Source organism: Haliotis rufescens, unplaced genomic scaffold (genome assembly GCF_023055435.1).
Source record: "Haliotis rufescens isolate VD_foot unplaced genomic scaffold, xgHalRufe1.0.p SCAF_7, whole genome shotgun sequence".
NCBI classification, from domain to species: domain Eukaryota; kingdom Metazoa; phylum Mollusca; class Gastropoda; order Lepetellida; family Haliotidae; genus Haliotis; species Haliotis rufescens.
In genome coordinates this window covers 34540658-34558659 of record NW_025964361.1, presented here as the reverse complement: position 1 = coordinate 34558659, position 18002 = coordinate 34540658, and the positions used below count along the sequence as shown (strand labels likewise).

The 18002-nt window shown below is 40.1% G+C and overlaps 1 protein-coding gene across 2 annotated transcripts in view; it reads right to left on the bottom strand.

The window, feature by feature from the left end:
- Positions 1–345: 345 nt before the first annotated feature.
- LOC124117079 overlaps positions 346–18002 on the bottom strand; it is a 60854-nt gene continuing 43197 nt past the window's right edge. For both annotated transcript variants that reach the window (XM_046478784.2, XM_046478785.2), the window contains exon 3: positions 346–4686. In XM_046478784.2, coding sequence (XP_046334740.2) covers positions 4067–4686 — 620 coding nt within the window. In that variant the 3' untranslated portion in view covers positions 346–4066. The remainder of the gene's footprint in view (positions 4687–18002) is intronic.

The window sequence follows — 18002 nt, the reverse complement described above, 5'->3', positions numbered from 1 at the left end:
CACTGTAGTATAATGTATAGTGTACTCTGACTTCACTGTAGTATAATGTAAAGTGTACTCTGACTTCCCTACAGCCTTATGTAAAGTGTACTCTGACGTCACTGTAGTATAATGTAAAGTGTACTCTGACTTCCCTACAGCCTTATGTAAAGTGTACTCTGACGTCACTGTAGTATAATGTATAGTGTACTCTGACTTCACTGAAGCCTAATGTAAAGTGTACTCTGACGTCACTGAAGTCTGATGCAAGTATACTTTATTGTAGGTTACTGTTTGGAATACGCCGACATCGTACTATCCGAAGATGTATCGTCTGATTAGTAATATTATCACACAACTCATCAATGGAAATATATTGTTTTATTACATGTTTTATAAAAGTAGTATAAGTGTACAGTACATTTTAAATCTATAACGTATCTTCGTTCTTCATGCACACTAAGTGGTACACAGTATATGCATACACAAGACTCCATAAAGCAGTATAACCATACATGGAAGAGCGGACATAAGCATACACAAAGCTCTATTATTTTGTTGTGACCATCTAGCAAGAGTTAGGCGTAAGATGCTACAGGTAATTTATTTGCAAATATCGAAACAGGCGCTAAAATACCTTCATCTATACTATATAAGTCAAATATCCACATGAATGTGCCATTATGCTTCCAAAAATGCATAAATGTATGATTACTAAATGAATCTGTTTTACAATCTTCTTCATTATGAATTCATTAAGGTCTCATTTTTAACGAAATGGCTTCAATTTTAGATAATATCGTTTAATATTAGACAAAAAATTATAACAGTTTTTTCAGTGCACACGTACCTTATTAACCTTTAAAATACAGTTCTAAGTATTTCGTCAATATTTATTTACAAGTATGACACATAATAAATTATAATCTCAAAATATATCTGTGTAATTTTGGATTACAGGAAAGACACGTGGCATTCTATTATACAAAGTCTGCATACTAATCATATGCACAAAGAAAGAGGTCACATGCATGCTCGTTTCTATAGCAACGCAGAGATAAAACTAAATCCTGTGCATTATTTTTTTCCTCGAAGACCGTGTCCATATCAGCCAGACACTTCACCTTGCAATCACATGCTCGGCGAATGCTAAACTTTAACGCGAGGCTTGCTATTAAGGATAACTAATTACCATGAACATCTTTTTTAAAACACTGCTACTATTTAATTTCCTTATGTAAATTTCCCTTTTAAGACCCCAAACCCCTGTGTCTACTAATTAAGAACACTTTCACGTTTACATGTTCAAACGAATTTCCCCGTGGTAATGTTACATGGGGAATACGGCTTTAGCCTCTGTGACAAACAGCTCATAACAACCAGCCCAGTTGTACATGGAATGTGCATAAAAGCGAGTGCGGCTTCTTCGCCATCACAGTGACAATGGAACGCATCTTTAGTTGAACATATATCAAGGTATACTGTAGGCGTATGTCGCAGTGGCTTGGCTTGTTACATGACCGGCGTGTACGTATGACCTGCATTCCTGACGGAGGAGGGAGATGGCGTGCAACTTATGATGCTTGTGATGATGTGTTTAAATTGTACAAATAGGTGAACAAACAGGTAATACGAGTATGCGAGGAGTGCTGCAGACTCTGCTGGCTTTGTAGTCTATTTCAAAATAAATCAAACTCATCCTCACTGAACCGAGAAACTGGTTTCCTTTGAAAGCTTAACTTAATCACCACATTGAGACTTCGCCCACGTAGCAGGAGCTGCCTGTATTTGCACCTGTAAAAACGGAGGACGTTTACATAACACTGTATCTCGGAGGACAAGATGCACACACACACAATGACACACTGAAGATGAGGAGCTACTGATTATTTGCCTCACGTGAATTAATGGCATCTTGACTAAATAAACTTCACTTTGGACAAAAGACGTACTTCTGAGCTACGTTTGGTTCAGATATGTTTGGTATGAATAACAGTATGGACACAACGCGAAGCAAAAGTAACTTAAAATGTATTTAACGGAAATTCTTTTACCTGATTTCCGCATTCCCATGACTACTGATAACCAAATTTAATTATTTCAACAGAAAATAAATCAATTTAAATACATGTCATATTCCTATAAAAACACGATTTTGAATATAAACCGCAATGTGTTTATGTTTCAATATTAACTTGCTTAAATCAGTATTTATCCCATGATATTTATTTATTAGTCGAAAGGATCAACGTGGTCGTGGTGCACGTTTATCCATTCAACCTGGTGCATATCTTGTGACAAGATTCAAGTAATTGGGCAACGCGGTGCAATTAGTCTGACAGGCTGTCTGGAGAGCCAAATATTTTGCGGGCCATTCACGGTGCATAGTTAGGTTTCAAGGACTTCGAGTCGCGCAAACATTTACACACAGTGTGACCTCTAACTTAAAATAAAAACAGGAGGGTCATTGCAGCCCTTTGCAATTTACACTATACAAGCATGATGATACAAAACAAGAAAAGAAGACATGGTATTTGCGTAAATGATATTGACACTTCAAAGTAGCATATCATTATTCATGGCAAGCCATGCATATGTTTTTTCTTTATAACATAGTAGCAAACTAATTGGCAATATTTATCTATACAATATTCAAATTTAGATCTACGGTGATACTTTGTAAGATACAAACAAAACAAGTTCGATTTCGAACTTCTCAAAGAAAACTTGACGTAAGTTGAAATTAGCCTTTGGTTTTGCCAATAATACCATTCGACAATTAAGTGTCCCATGGTTTATTTAGCAATATTTACATATGTACATTCAACGTCCCTGGGATACAAGTTTCTAAATATTGCACTATATACAAACAAGTAACGCCGTCATTGTGTAACAGAAATGAATATTACATCATTGTTGCAATATCACAGTGTATCATAAGCTCTACGCGCTACATTTCAGCGGAAGAAGAATGTCCAATGTCGAGACATTGATAGCACCCGGTACTTTACAAGACACTATTGTCGTATCGTGGATTCCAGGGTGTGACAGGACCAGAGAACCTCATTCTATAGAGGGTACTGAAGGAGGGATGTGGTAAAGGTCATGTCTCAACTTCTATCTGGACGTGTCTGTCATGCTCGAACTATCGATCATTGGTTTGCTTGGCCCAGGGTCAACCGCATATTCCAAACCGTCGTGACATAGTTGCAATATTGTTCTACGGCGTTAAAACCCCATTCATTCACTACATCATAGTTCGTTAATAGTCCTAGCACCATCATCAGTGTCATCTAGTAAAACCACTAAATAAGTCGGTATTCCTCGCCCCTTTCCGTCATTAATCGAAAGTGAGTGTAGGTCACCGACCCTACTATACACAAAGGACTGCAAGGTGTACTTAATGTCCGTTTGCAGTTTCCTCAAAGCACTAATATCGGCGTTTCATCCGCTACGTCGGGATGTGTATATTTACATGGTTTACATGCGTCGTAGGATCGTCAAGGTTGTCATTGAGTTAGTACATACAATAGCATACATGTTGGAAGCCTATCCTCATTCAATTGGTACGAAACACGAATGAGTTCGAAAATTACAAGCATGCACTCAACAGATTCACGTCTTTGTGCCAAACTTGGACCAAATGTACTTCACTTGAAATCATTCCGCCACATCTATTCTGGATCGGGCTAATCTTGGTTGTTCCGAAGCATCTGAGATGTTGGTTCCCCAGTGCCAAGAAATGGTTATCATGTCACTGTTCTACTGAATGTCCAAGAGGAAGAGCACAAGCCGATGATACTATATTGTCACCTCCGCCTATCCAGGGATAGGATTTGTCAGATCAGGAATAAGACCCACAATGTTCATAGTTGATGAACACGTATTGTACGGATAATTGTTCCACATGCATCATTTACATCATCTTCTGTACAATGCATAGATGCATTGGAAGCTTGTATATATTGAAATGCACTACGATGTATATTACATCAAATATTAGGGTTAGACCATGTAGCCTTATTTCTGGAATGTAGCAAGTGCTTCCAGATGCCAAATAGCTGTCAAGATCACCGTTATGGTTCTCTCAGTAGAGAATGTCATGGGCACCGCTGCTAGATAGACGACCTTGAGCCTGTCGTGTGGAATATGCGGTCGCGTCATTGTCCCCTTGGCCTTCAGTAACGCTCAGGATCTGAGAAAACAACCTCAACGTGTCCATACTGCTGAGTTCATTGTCGTTCCTGACCAGTGATGACGTCATACTGTGTGGTCCATAGGAACCCGATTCAATTGCTCCACGTGCACCCGCATTCTCCATGACGTGCTCGTAAAGACGTCTGCGCTGTTCGTTTGCCAGAAGATCTATTTCAATCTGCCGAGTGACAATGGCGGAGCTCTTCCTCCAGACGTTGAACTCGTAGTCAATAGGCACAACTCGTTCGGCGATCACCTTGATAATAACGAAAGCTTTGCCCTCTCTCAAAGTCAAATTGACTTTTTCATTGACGGCGTCGAAATTGTCTGTGTTTCCAGATCCTGACTTAGATCCGTCTGCGTGGACGAAGTCAAGGTCACCGTAGATCTCTTCGTTGTGGTGTTCCACGTCGATGTTCTGTCTGATGTCCTTGCTGTCGATGTTGGCGAGCTGAGACAGCAACAACGTGGACAGGTTCTGCTTCGGCACCTCCCGGGTACTTACTTGAGCTGGAAACAGAAAACAAACCGTGTTATGGCTGATGTTTGACGAATATTTTATCTTGGAAGGTCATTGTATAGGCTGGTGACATAAAGGGATGGGAGTCTCAGCACATCTCTTGAAAGCATGTTGCAAATAAAACATTGACAAAAGTAAGTATTGGAATAGATAAGTGACTTCAAGGATTGGGTAGAAGGGAAAGGGGTTGATGGACATGTGTCTGTGAATCGGTGTTTGTCATACTTCGAGATTATTCGTAAACTTTTACCGTAAAATAGCGTAACGCTGTGCTACGTTGCCGAAGGCTTAATCAACAAGTATTGTGCCAGTTTGATGATCTTTTTTTAATACAGAGCACACGATACATGTTTCATGTATTCATTTTACTGAAACCAAGGTTTCGGTAGTTTGATTTAAATTGAGAGCAAAACGTTCAATAATGTTTTTACACATTTCAGAGATTTTAATTTATGAGCACGATGACACGCAATCAACCACGTGCACATCACCGAACCTGAGTATTAATATATTAAATCGCCTCTTATGACAAGCAAAAGAGTGCGTGGGATCTATTCTAACCGGATATCGCCACCCAGTGGAGGGAGTTTCTATAAAACCTTTTATCAAAAACTACATATTTTGATGTGAGGTGAGGTGAGGTGAATTTGGCGTTCAAGATTATTGCACTCCTAAAGCGACGTGCATGCAGGAGTGTGAACTTGTACTAGTCCGGTCTGATGCCGATTTTACCAGACATATTAAACTGCCTCCGAGTCGACAAGTTCTTGTTTTAGCCCCCCAATGCCGAGCGCCAGGCATAGTAACAAAAAGAACCAGATTTTAACGTCTTTTAACGCCGGGTATCGAACCAACGACCATCCCCTCTCACGGCAGACGCTCTACCATTACATCACGGAGGCGGTCTATTTTGATGTAAAGATGTGAAGGCAACAAATAAGATGCTTCAGGAAAAATATATGAAAATATGTTCTACATGCACTTGATTGATGGAAACAAAATTCACTTCACTTTACACCAATGTAGATTTGTGAACTCGCTACCACATGTTCTCACCCTGGCTATCACATGACGATACCATCAATTATGGACACTTTCATGAAATGTCATGCACTAATACCATATGATTATTGTCGAACACTTCCGGTAAATATGTATTTAGGTTGAGAATATTCCACTTAAACATGACTGTTGCATATAGAACAAAGACAAGATATACTGCATCTGCCATTAGGCTGTCAGGGGTACTTTTGGGTTTCACCTTGACACCATCTCTCCTATCAAGACAACCACTGAGCCGACCTGCTTATTGTTCAGTTTGTTTGATTGTTTGTTGTTTAACGCCGCACTCAGCAATATTCCAGCTATATGACGGCGGTCTGTAAATAATCTGGACCAGACAATCCAGTTATTGACGTCATGAGCATCAATCCACGCAATTGGGATACGATGACATGCATCAACCAAGTCAGCGAGACAGACGACCAGATCCCGTTAGTCGCCTCTTACGACAAGCATAGTCGCTTTTTACAGCAAGCATGGGTTGCTGAAGACCAATTCTATCCCGGATCTTCACAGGTCGCCTATTGTTCAGTATTGCATGGGATACATTTACAATGCATTACTTGTATGAACATTTATCCTGGTTACCCATCCCATCATGACTTGCGCCAACTCTCTCCGGCTGTCTTCATACTGGTTATAGATACCCGTTAAAAATGTATTATAAATTCCTCAAATCATATACGATGTATTTTAAAGAGCTAATCAACTTAGTTCACTAAAGGGAGAAAAATAACCTTACGTTATTTATCGTTCCCTAAAGTCACTTTACAAATTGTTTACGTGTAATATCATTTATTTTATCATGGTCAAGCATTGCAGGCTTACAGTCAAGTTGTGTATACTAAATCCATCATACTTTAAGGCGTCCCTGACTATATTGGCATGTTCGACAACAAACAATATCGCAGGTTTCAATCACGAGAGATGTTGTTGCTTTATTTTATGTCCACTGTAATTCAGTGTTAATAAACATAACATTATCACCGAATCAAGTCTTTGAACGGCATTAATAAATGATAAACATAAGGAAGAGAATTTATGGATGTTAACTTCTATATTATGAGGAACACGACGTTTCGGAGTATATGCTTACTCTTTCATCACCTGTGTTTCTCATTTTAAAGAAGCTGACATCCATAATAAATTCTCTTCCTTATTATCATTAAAGTGCAGAAGGAAACAGAATAACTGAAAAACAGCTGTACGCACAAGCCTCGTTTAGACATTGCTCTGGAGATTGAATATACGACACTATGACTCATTCAACGTTTTGTTTGACCTTACACGACACTAAAAGGACTCCATGATTTATAGTTTGGTTTGACAAAAGCCAAACCCTATGTGTGTATTGGTGTGTATTGGTGTGTATTGGTGTATATTGCTGTCTCCCTCCCTGTCCTGTATTGCTGCTCTGTTGTATGTAATGACCTTCACTGGTCAGAAAGGAACTCTGACATTTCCATCCCACCTTCTGAAGCAAAACAGGATGTCCCGAACATAAGCGGAGGGGTTATTCTAAACAGAGTTTTCAAAAGCTTGCAGATGACCTCGTCGATCCTGATACATTCACAATTATCTTCATCCACGCCCCGTGTCAATTGCCTTTGTCAGCCTATCGCAAATATCACAGGTCACTGTTACAATATACATAGATCCTCACACAGTGCATACCTCAAATTATAGCCAATCTATTCAGTCGGGGACGTCCTGCCAATTGTTCATAAAAGCAACAATGTTGTTTAACACCTAGTTTGACAAGTGGGCAAATGGCGCCTGTTGCCATGGTACGTTTCAAGGGCTTGGTCACGAGATAACGCAATGGCCGGAGTAAGGGCATTACGGGTGTGAGCTGAACCTGGCACTGAGTAGCCTGGAGGTACCTTTAGTATTAAAGATCTTGACGGGTAGTTTCCGTCTCAAATTACAACTGGCCATGACCTTGGACCTTTCCATGACCTTATCACATTATCAAAAGTACTTGAAGACCAGCTGACCTTACCGAACGAAGTCATCTTCGTGGTATTATATAAACGCTTGTTTATCAACCATGATTACAATGCCATATAATGCTTATTCACCAAATGTATCATTAAACACCCATCATATTCGGCTAATGATTAGATAACTATACGCCTTAATGAAAGTGAAGACATGTGAACGTAACACACATGTCTGTATCACTGTTATTCTACAAACTGCCGATGCTAATAAATGAAAGCGACAAAACCCTTTCCATATTCATAAGAAATCTCTGCCAAAAGCGTCGATTGTACGATTCCGACCCCATAATGAGCATGTGTTTACGAATCACTAGCAAACAGTATAGTAGTGATACCAGATGTTCGCGAAAAGGTCCTGCCCCACCGGTGCACCCGCAACATATCATCACTCATTTATTCCAGTACCGGGGAGCTAGAAGCCTACTGCACATGATACATACATTTGTTTATCAGCAGTAACCGTCACAGTAACATATCTGCATTGTTTAGTGAGTATGGTTTTACCCCGCTTTTAGCAATAGTCCAGCAATATCACGGCGGGGGACGCCAGAAATGGGCTTCACACATTGTACTCGTGTGGGAAATCGAACCCAGGTCTTCGGCGTGATGAGCGAACGCTTTATCCAATAGACTACCCCACCGCCCCTCTGCGTTGTTTAACAAAGACCCAGATTTAAAGATATTTGATAAACATAATACTATTCCTGTCAGTATTTATCTTTCAGCGCTGAACAGACTGGACACCCGAGAAGAAAATGGGTCTCGTTTTTAATAAAATATTTCGGTCGCACGGCTGACAAATTGGACGAGAACCTTATGTTTAAGTACCCAACCATCACCATGCCCATTCGGTCAACAACACTCGAATATCATATTGCTCTAAGCATTTCCTGCTTACAATGAGGACGCATTTTGTCAAATAATAGCATTCCTACCAGTACAGCGATGCAGGGTATATATGTATTATTTATATGAATCTTAGCATGAATCGTATCTCCCTAGCATATCCTGATGCAACATTGAAGTGCAAAGGTCAAGGATATTATGGACAATAAGCCGACAAACACGACTGTGAAAACACGTTCATGCTTCGTTGCACCTGTAATGAAGTCTGCCGCCATTTGCTGCAACCCCGTGGCCCAGTGGGGAATTATTTCTATGGCGATGTCACTCTGTATTAAACCTATGCAGGTCAGAAGCGTAATCGAGGCATGTGAATGTGGTTTGTATAGAGTGACGCAGCCTACATTCTATATTAATCCTCATGGATATACGATGAATGCAATGACGCTGCATAAAACGTTAAACTGAACCTTTTGTAATACTAAAAACTATACTTTTCAAATTTATCGCATAACACTCTGCTTGCCAGAAAACATCTAAACATTCCTGATTCCATTAACATTGAAAACATGTTCACACTCAACGGTGTCATACAATGCGACGTCATACAATGCGGCAACACATTTGTGTTAAGTTATATCATCTATGGAAAGTTACCTGGGTTGTTTGAACGAGGACAATATTTCACATCGCTTGAAATTCATTATGTCAACTTGTTTTCACCACAATACGTTTTTAGATATGAAACTGCTTTTACGATCTCAGTTCTACATCTTGATGTGGTTATATCTAATTGACGCATGGTAACCTCAGCCACATTCCAGCTATATGGCGGAGGCCTGTAAAAACGTCTGGATCAGACAATCCAGTGCTTCATATTACGAACACAGATATACGCCGTCAGGGTACGATGACACGAATCATCCAAATCACCGTGTCCGACCACTCGATCCATTACACCGACATGCACGGACTGGTTAACGGGGTGTTTACCGTGTCAAGTTTCGGGCATAAAGTTTAACTCAAATAATCAACTCGATTTATCGTCCAAGACGCATTAACATTAGGGCGACATATCACCACCCTGCGGGTCTCGAGCTACGAATTATTCGATACATGATTTGAGACGATGTAATGTTAAGATCCCGACAAGGATCCTCAGCGGCACTGTTGTCTACCATTATAACTCCCCTTGTCTCGAGTGAGTGAGGGTTTTGTGCTAAACGCCGCACCAGCAATCTGCAGGTAATTACGTCGACACCTTGTCTCGTACCAGGGATAATTCGATGTATTTCTAACAGCACTTCGAGTTAACGAGATTTCACAGCGAGAAACATGTTGAAGGTTTCTCTTTGGCACTGACGTTTAAACTAAAAAGCAAGGTAGAAAAGAAAGATGATTCAAGAAAAATGCCATGTTCTTGTCGGCGTAAGATGAGTGAGTGAGTTGGGTTGAACGCCGCTTTGATTAGTATCCCAGTTATATCGCGGCGTGTCAGCTGAATGTGGGATCAAAGCTCGAGGTTATGCAAGTCTCACACGTTTACCACTTTGGTTAATCCTACGAGCACGGGTATGGTGCTGACAAACCTGGTAACATTATCGGGGTTAACCTGAATTCGAACACAAAATCATAGGTTTCTGGCGTGCCCAAGGGACGCAACTCTGCACAGCGAATTGTGGCGCTTCAGACGACCGTCCACTCGTGCCCCCCGTTATGATATCAGTGAGAACTGACAGGAAACATGTACAACTGCACCATTACTTCTACATGAACCGTTTAAAATTTAGAAGTTTGATTTAACTGATGCTCAGAAGTTGTTTAGGGGCGGTTGGGTAGCCTAATGGTTAAAGCGTTCGCTCGTAACGCCGAAGACCCAGGTTCGATTCCCGACATGGGTACAATGTGTGAAGCCCATTTCTGGTGTCCCCCGCCGTGATATTGCTGGAATATTGCTACCAGCGGCGTAAAACCATACTCACTCACTCACTCACTCAGAGGTTGTTGATCAGAGTTACATCATTCAAGGCCTCAGTATGACTCTTTCTACCAAGATTTCAAAGAGCGCCATACGACTCTTGTTCAGAAGTTGTTTGATCAAGGTTACAACATCGAAGGCCTCAACAAAGATTTTAAAAAGTTGTATGGTAACCATGTGGATGACATTTCCAAATTTTACGCATCTGTGACGACCCAAATGAGGTCCGATGACATTCCCTATTTGGTACCAGATGTTATCATGTTTTTCAGGTAAACACTTGACTTGCCTTTGCATGTGTTTGTTGAAGGTGCCATCGGTGGGGCAGGCTACACTCATCTCATCGCGAACACCTGGTGTCATCACTAATTCATAGTAGTCCATGATGATATACTCGGAATCGTACAAAGGAATCTGCTTTTAGAAGAGATTTATATTGGGAATAGGTTTGACCCTTTTATTTACACATTAATGTTACACCTAGCATAGGCGGAGCTTCGTTTCCCAACATATGCTCATAGCGTCTTGTAGCACAGAACATATGGTGTACTGCGTGTTGGTTAGCCTATAATGGGTGGGAAAATGAGCTGTGCCCATGTCGCAAGTATGTGTAAATTGTCCTGACCTATTCCCCTCCTGTGAACAAAGTAGCAGACATAACAATGCTACATTGTCTCTGTTATAACTTAATACGGCTGTAGTACATTGTGATGGTGATGATGAAGCAGTGTTTGTGATACAGACGCCAATGCGCTATAGAAACATTGTTGCAATACAACCATGATAATGGCATACGTGAGAGGAAATTGTGTTGTGTCGACATCGACTTTACATCATATATAAATATACATCACATGCAATCTGAATTCCTTGGCTAGTTTTAGCAGCATTTCGTAAATGTAGCTTATTTTCGATATTTTGCAATCCAAGCCTATGTGAACTCCTGTCTGAGATCCAAGCCTGGTTTCTAAACACCTTTAAATACATTAAACATGGCGTCTGTCACAGTTTACGACAATTCGGAAAACATGACATGAGCAGTAGTTTTCGACGTTGATATTTGATAGTAAATAATGTTCATGGTACATCGGAATTGTACAGTCGACACTGCTTTGAGTGGGTATTCCTTATGCCGATGGAAAGGGCCTTGTCGCTTTTATTTATCATACACAACTTATTATTACTGGTATTACTAGAAAACTAAAATTAAAACTATCTTCCAAACATATTCTATGCATTCAAATATTATGGCATTATAAAAACATCAACCAATGTCGCATGCAATTCCTTTGATTTTAAGTGATGTGACAAGGTGGCATACATAATTCGACTGCCATTTCCCAAAATTCATTTGACACATAATTCATTCTCGCCATTGTGAAATGCATTGTGGCGACGAGAGAATTCGCGCTACTCTTTTCTGGGGGCAACAGGTTTGTAAAGCGCAGTTTGTTAATTCTAACATTTGTTCACAAGAGTGGGTATGCCATGACCCTGTTACCTTAAACTACCATTTCCCAAATTTCTTCACCTGGGATTCGAACCCGCGGTTAGCAGATCCAGCCACGGATGAAGCACACGCCGCTTTGGATCACCAGGCCAGTCATTCTCCATGATCAACAATCGCGTACGTTTGTTAAAACAAAAAGTTACTTTTTATTGTTAACCCCAACGTAATAATGGAGGCAGTTCTCTGCAAACCCAACTGGTATAGATCCAGTAGCAAAACACAAACATGTGCTTGTAAATTCAGAAGCAAAAACGCTTGAAAACATGTTAACAATAACGACAAAAAATAAACAATAACAAAGCACTCGCTATTCCTAGTATACAGTAACCGGTGTATGAGAGAGAGAGCTATTATTACCACCAGTGTATCATCCTCATTGGGGTGTCTGAGATAAAGAGGGCATTGTCGTACACATCGGCAGTTTCATGTTACCTTGCTCATGGTTGTTCTCACTTTAAGTCTAGTATGGAAAATATTCGGAGGTCAACCTCTTAAAGCGGAGGTCAGTGACAGTGTTTGCCAGGCCGACTTGAGCCACCCGTAGTGTGTATCATCATCCCCTTCCTATACAGATTGGCTAGCCATCTGGGGTGACAGTTATTGACTGTCTTACAATATACGTATACATTTCGCCCTGTCGGCTCCCAGTAAACCCTCCACATGGATGGCGAGTCAGGAGAGGGAAGCCTTCATTCGTAGCCGTGGGCGGCACGTCGTTGTCATGGGAACCATAAAAATACGCTACGTAAATGGGGTGGGCGCATGTAAGGTGTTTGAAAGCCGGCAGGACCCCAACTTAATGAAATACTTTAATAGGGTGACGCGTTCTTCTACTGACATGAGGCTAACACTGCTGTGGAATTTCAATACATGGTAAATATTTGCCGAGGATGCACCCCTGCATCGTCACTTAGGCGTCAACTCCATACAGCGCCGTGTTGTGAGGAGTCGCCAAGTATCCAAAAAGAATGACATCTCTGCTTGTTGCCGATAGAGTAACTCCTGCAGGACTTATCGTTGTGACTAATGGTCACGATGTCAATGGTTAATATTATAAGGTGACAATGGTGAATATGTCAATGGTGAATATGTCAATGGTCAAAGTGGCAATAGTTAAGGTGACAATGGTCAAGGTGTCCAAAATCAAGATGTCAATGGTCTAGGTGTCAATGGTCAAGATGTCAATGGTCAAAGGGACAATAGTTAAGGTGACAATGGTGAAGGTATCAATGGTCAACATGTCACTGGTTAAGGTGTCAATGTTCAAGATATCAATGGTCAAGATGTCAATGGTCAAGGTGACAATGGTTAAGGTGACAATGGTGAAGGTATCAATGGTCAACATGTCAATGGTTAAGGTGTCAATGTTCAAGATATCAATGGTCAAGATGTAAATGGTCAAGGTGACAATGGTTAAGGTGACAATGGTGAAGGTATCAATGGTCAACATGTAAATGGTCAAGGTGTCAATGTTCAAGATATCAATGGTCAAGGTGTCAATGGTTAGGGTGGCAATGGTCAAGGTGACAATAGTTAAGGTGCCAATTGTCAAGATGACTATGGCCAAGATGTCAATGGTCAGGATGTCGTCGGCAGGATAATAAATGACCACTGGTGATTGAATGAATACGCCGTTAGCTATTGTAGATACGTTTTTCGCAGACAATAATGCAACTGAGCAATGTGCGCTACCTTTACTTGACGAATGCAGGTTATATCACGAACACCTAGAGTCATGACTTTTATAACAGTGAATGACATGTATAATGATGTTTGCTTGAAAAGAAATATATGCAACTATTTAGATACCGTATGGTCTTCTCACATTCGTTATTTGCAATACGATATTGGAACTCACGACAAAATCCCACCTACTCAGGCGTATCACGAACACATATTTAAGCGCAGAAATACGGTAAATTAAGTGACTAAGGGATAACATCACAATACTGAAATTGCCTAGATACCCCTGTTCCATCAACCGTGACGCTATACAAGCTGTTCACCTTAGTGTCCTGCATGCATTTATATGAATAATAACTCAGGCCTTACACCTTGTTCTGTTCAAAAGGCAAAAGCAAACGCCAGATTCGAAGCCAGACATGTCCTACTTGTGTGTCACTGTTGTTTAAACTGCCTTTCTATATATGTACACAGTCCTGATAAATAACCGCTGGCAGGGGGGATATAGATTTGGGCTGTATAACGGACCATTAAGTATAAATAAGAGTACTGAGATATTCGTGATGCGTAACGTGATTAGCATATATGTGTCCCGAACATTGACGAAAGTAGAGTTTAATTTGAAGACTTGTACCATCTTGCTGCATTGCAAGACCATAAATATGACTAGGTGACACTGGAATAGTCATACTGTATTCATATTCATTCATGAAAGCATTTCCAACAGGAATCACTGGACAAATTGAACGTTTAAGTAATTCTGTCAGATTTTACCTCGCTTTCACTCCCTGAAAACAATTACCTTGACTCTATTCCTCCAGACCCCCATTGCAAGTGAAAACCATTTTCTCTCACGTTTCGTTTGCTCTTGGCTTTGTCATTGTCGAATTTTGATTCGTATATTAATTAATTACGTACTGCAGTGTTAAGAGAGAAGGAATAACAACGTGCGTAAAAACGAAAGTTAAGTGTTCGTTTATAGTACCTGGTGTCTTTGACATTGTCAAACATTGTACTTTTACATACAAGATATGGAGATATTTTATAGCATGCATGGTAATGTGCTGAGGACATACAGTAATTACTTCCACAGGGAGGCCATTAAACAATGTCATAAATACTTCGACCTGCAGTACACGTTTCCCAACTTTAACCAAACAGCCCTCTTTACTCGAGATACTAATCCGCAATGTAAGTGGACCACTTAGACACATTTACCTACCACAACGTAAGTGCTAGACTGGTGTTTACATGGCTTTGTACTAACATTAACATCAGGTTCCTGCGAAGAACATTACACAACCACGACCATTAGTCAGGTATGACCGTCAACCATGTCTTGTCAGTGGCTGACATCGACATACGCCGAGATGTATCGAGATACAGCCACGCACGACGCAACTGCATGCAATTGCAAGGAGCTTTCATAGTACCGCCAACAATGTACACGTCACCGTCCATGCATTACACTTCATCATACTGGGGTTGTCACAATAGGCTATATGAGTGACAGCTTCATTTTTATATCTTTACCAAGTATTCCCAGAGGCTGTGAAAGTCCCACAAGACGTTTATCGTGATAAATGAGCGGTCAGTGAGACTATGAAACGCTCGACTGGACATTGGTGTTTATCTGATTAACTTAGAATGTTGTGCGCGGTTCGCCTGACATAGAAAGCTATTCACGATCCATATGACAACGAGAAGGATTTCACATACTGTAGACGGACAAAATGCATGCATTTGGTAATATGCATGACGGAACATCAATAACAATTTAGGCATAAATAGGTAAAAGGGTGATAAATATAAACCTATTACAGATAAATATTTAACATTGAAAAAAGTAATAGCTATATAGTTATGCATGGATCAGGGCCCCGTTACACAAAGCAGTCTTAGAGAAGACGCTGCCTTAACACTGACTTAAGACAGTCGTAGCGCTGAGATCGGGACCCTGTTTACATTCCCAGTAGTAAGAGTGGTCCCAGTATTCCTCGTATACCAAATGTATGCATGTTGCTTATCTCCGAGTTAATTAAGGAGATAGTTCACTCCCCTGCAAGAAGATGTAAGGTAATAAATTCCTTTCGCTGCTGTTCAGTGTCTCATTGATAAATTATTTTGGGTGTTTCTGTATCTCAAACCCATTCAAAATCTACATTTGTTTAGTCTAAAAACTAACTTAACAAATACATTTTTAATGCACCATCTGATCTAAATATACACTTGTGTTCAGTGTAGAAAGGTGAAGATTCTAATTTTTGTCTACCTACACGCAGCAGCTTGAAGGTGTGAATACCACAAATACAACTTTAATCTAAAGCATTTTGACAATCCCTTTGCAAACATATCTCATCGTAAGTGTGAATGCGAAATTTTCCTTTACAAATGAAAGCTATTCCTTTCCTATAGAATTTCTGAGTAAACGTAGTAAGATCTCTGGTGTGGACCCATGCCTTATCAGGTGTGTTGTACAAATACCCAACCGTGCTAAACATGCGCACACACATGTGTATCATAGAGGTTCTCAGTTTACTTAATGCTTTTATATATGTTCCAGGGTTCCAGTGAGCCATGCCTGATATGAGAAGTACACACTGGGGTATCTCTATCCCAACAACCCTGTTTGTGTAACCTATATATATATTATATTGATGAGAGAGCCCCAGGGTCTTTACCTAAAGTCGTCAAAGACACGTTCTGGGTAAACCATGCAGTAAAGAATGTGTCAATATGGTATATAAATCATGTGTGACAGTGATGTATACCACAACGGATGCTTCACAATAACGTAGTTAGGAACCAGCATTTTGTTGGTATAGGTATTTAGATTTCTCGTCATATCAGTATTTTCTTTGGTGTTTAGGTTTGTCTGTTTGTTTGTTGTTTGACGTCGTACGGTGGTCTCTATATCTACCTTTGACCTGACAGTTATGTTGCCATGGTGATAACATCTACACCTGACCCGATAGCGTGTTGCTATAGTTATATTATCTACCACTGACTCGACATGTGGGTTGCTATAGGACAATTACTAACGGATGACCCAACATTTTGGTTGCTATGGTAGTTTTATCAACCGATGACCCACAATTTGGTTGCTTTGGTAGTTTTATCAACCGACGACCTGAAATTTGGGCTGCGATGGCAGGTACATCAGCCAATGACCCAACATGTTGGTTGCTATGGTAGTTGTATCAACCGATGACCAAACATTTAGGTTGCTATAATAGTTTTAGCAACCGATTACCCACGATTTAGTTGCTATGGGTGTTTTAGCAACCGACGACCTGAAATTTGGGTTGCGATGACAGGTATATTAGCCAATGACCCGACATGTTGGTTGCTATGGTAGTTTTATCAACCAATGACCCGACATTTTGGTTGCTATGAATGGTAGTTTGCTTTCCTGGAAGTTCTATCAACCAACGACCCCAAAGATGTGTTACCAAAGCAATAATATTGACTAGAGAGAGGATATGTGGATTACTGTAGTAATAATATCAAACGCTGGAAAATGGGTTATTTTAGTAACAATATGTCAAATGTTTTATGGTCTTAAAAATAGTGATTCCTGTGATCAATTAATTCACCTTTGCAACTGGTAATTCATTTCTATGATAAAGTGTGAATTAAGTTATCAAAAATACTCCTCAATGTTTATTATGCGACAATGTCAAGTTACAGAATATAACCATAACATGCATAACCATTGTAATATGTCGAGACATTTTCCAATAGCTACAAGTGTCTTGACACATGAGTGGTATTTTTATTATAAGGAGAAACTTATTTCAGTGTGATAATAATATTCAGTTTTGACTTGTAAGGGTTTGGCTTTCTACCGCTGAATGAACGTAGTTCTTTGAAACATATATGCCCGTGATTGCTGAAAATTGCCATCGATTGGATGTGTCTATATTAGTTATAGAAAAACTTCTTGACCACCCAGACCCACCAGGACATCAGACTACCGGTACCAATAGTGGCAGCCATATAGCTAATGTACTCACGGAGACAAGGAATTACAGTGTTAACAAAAAAGGCTTGAATTCTTCGTCAATGTATGTTACCGTAACTGATTACGCTTAACGTGTATATTTGTTATCCGTGGTGACATTGCCTTACAGATGAATTCCATTTGAGTCCCATTACAAGGCCAGGTTATAAAGGTTGGATAGATGTTATTTCTACTACATTTGGAATGTAATTCATGATTAGCCA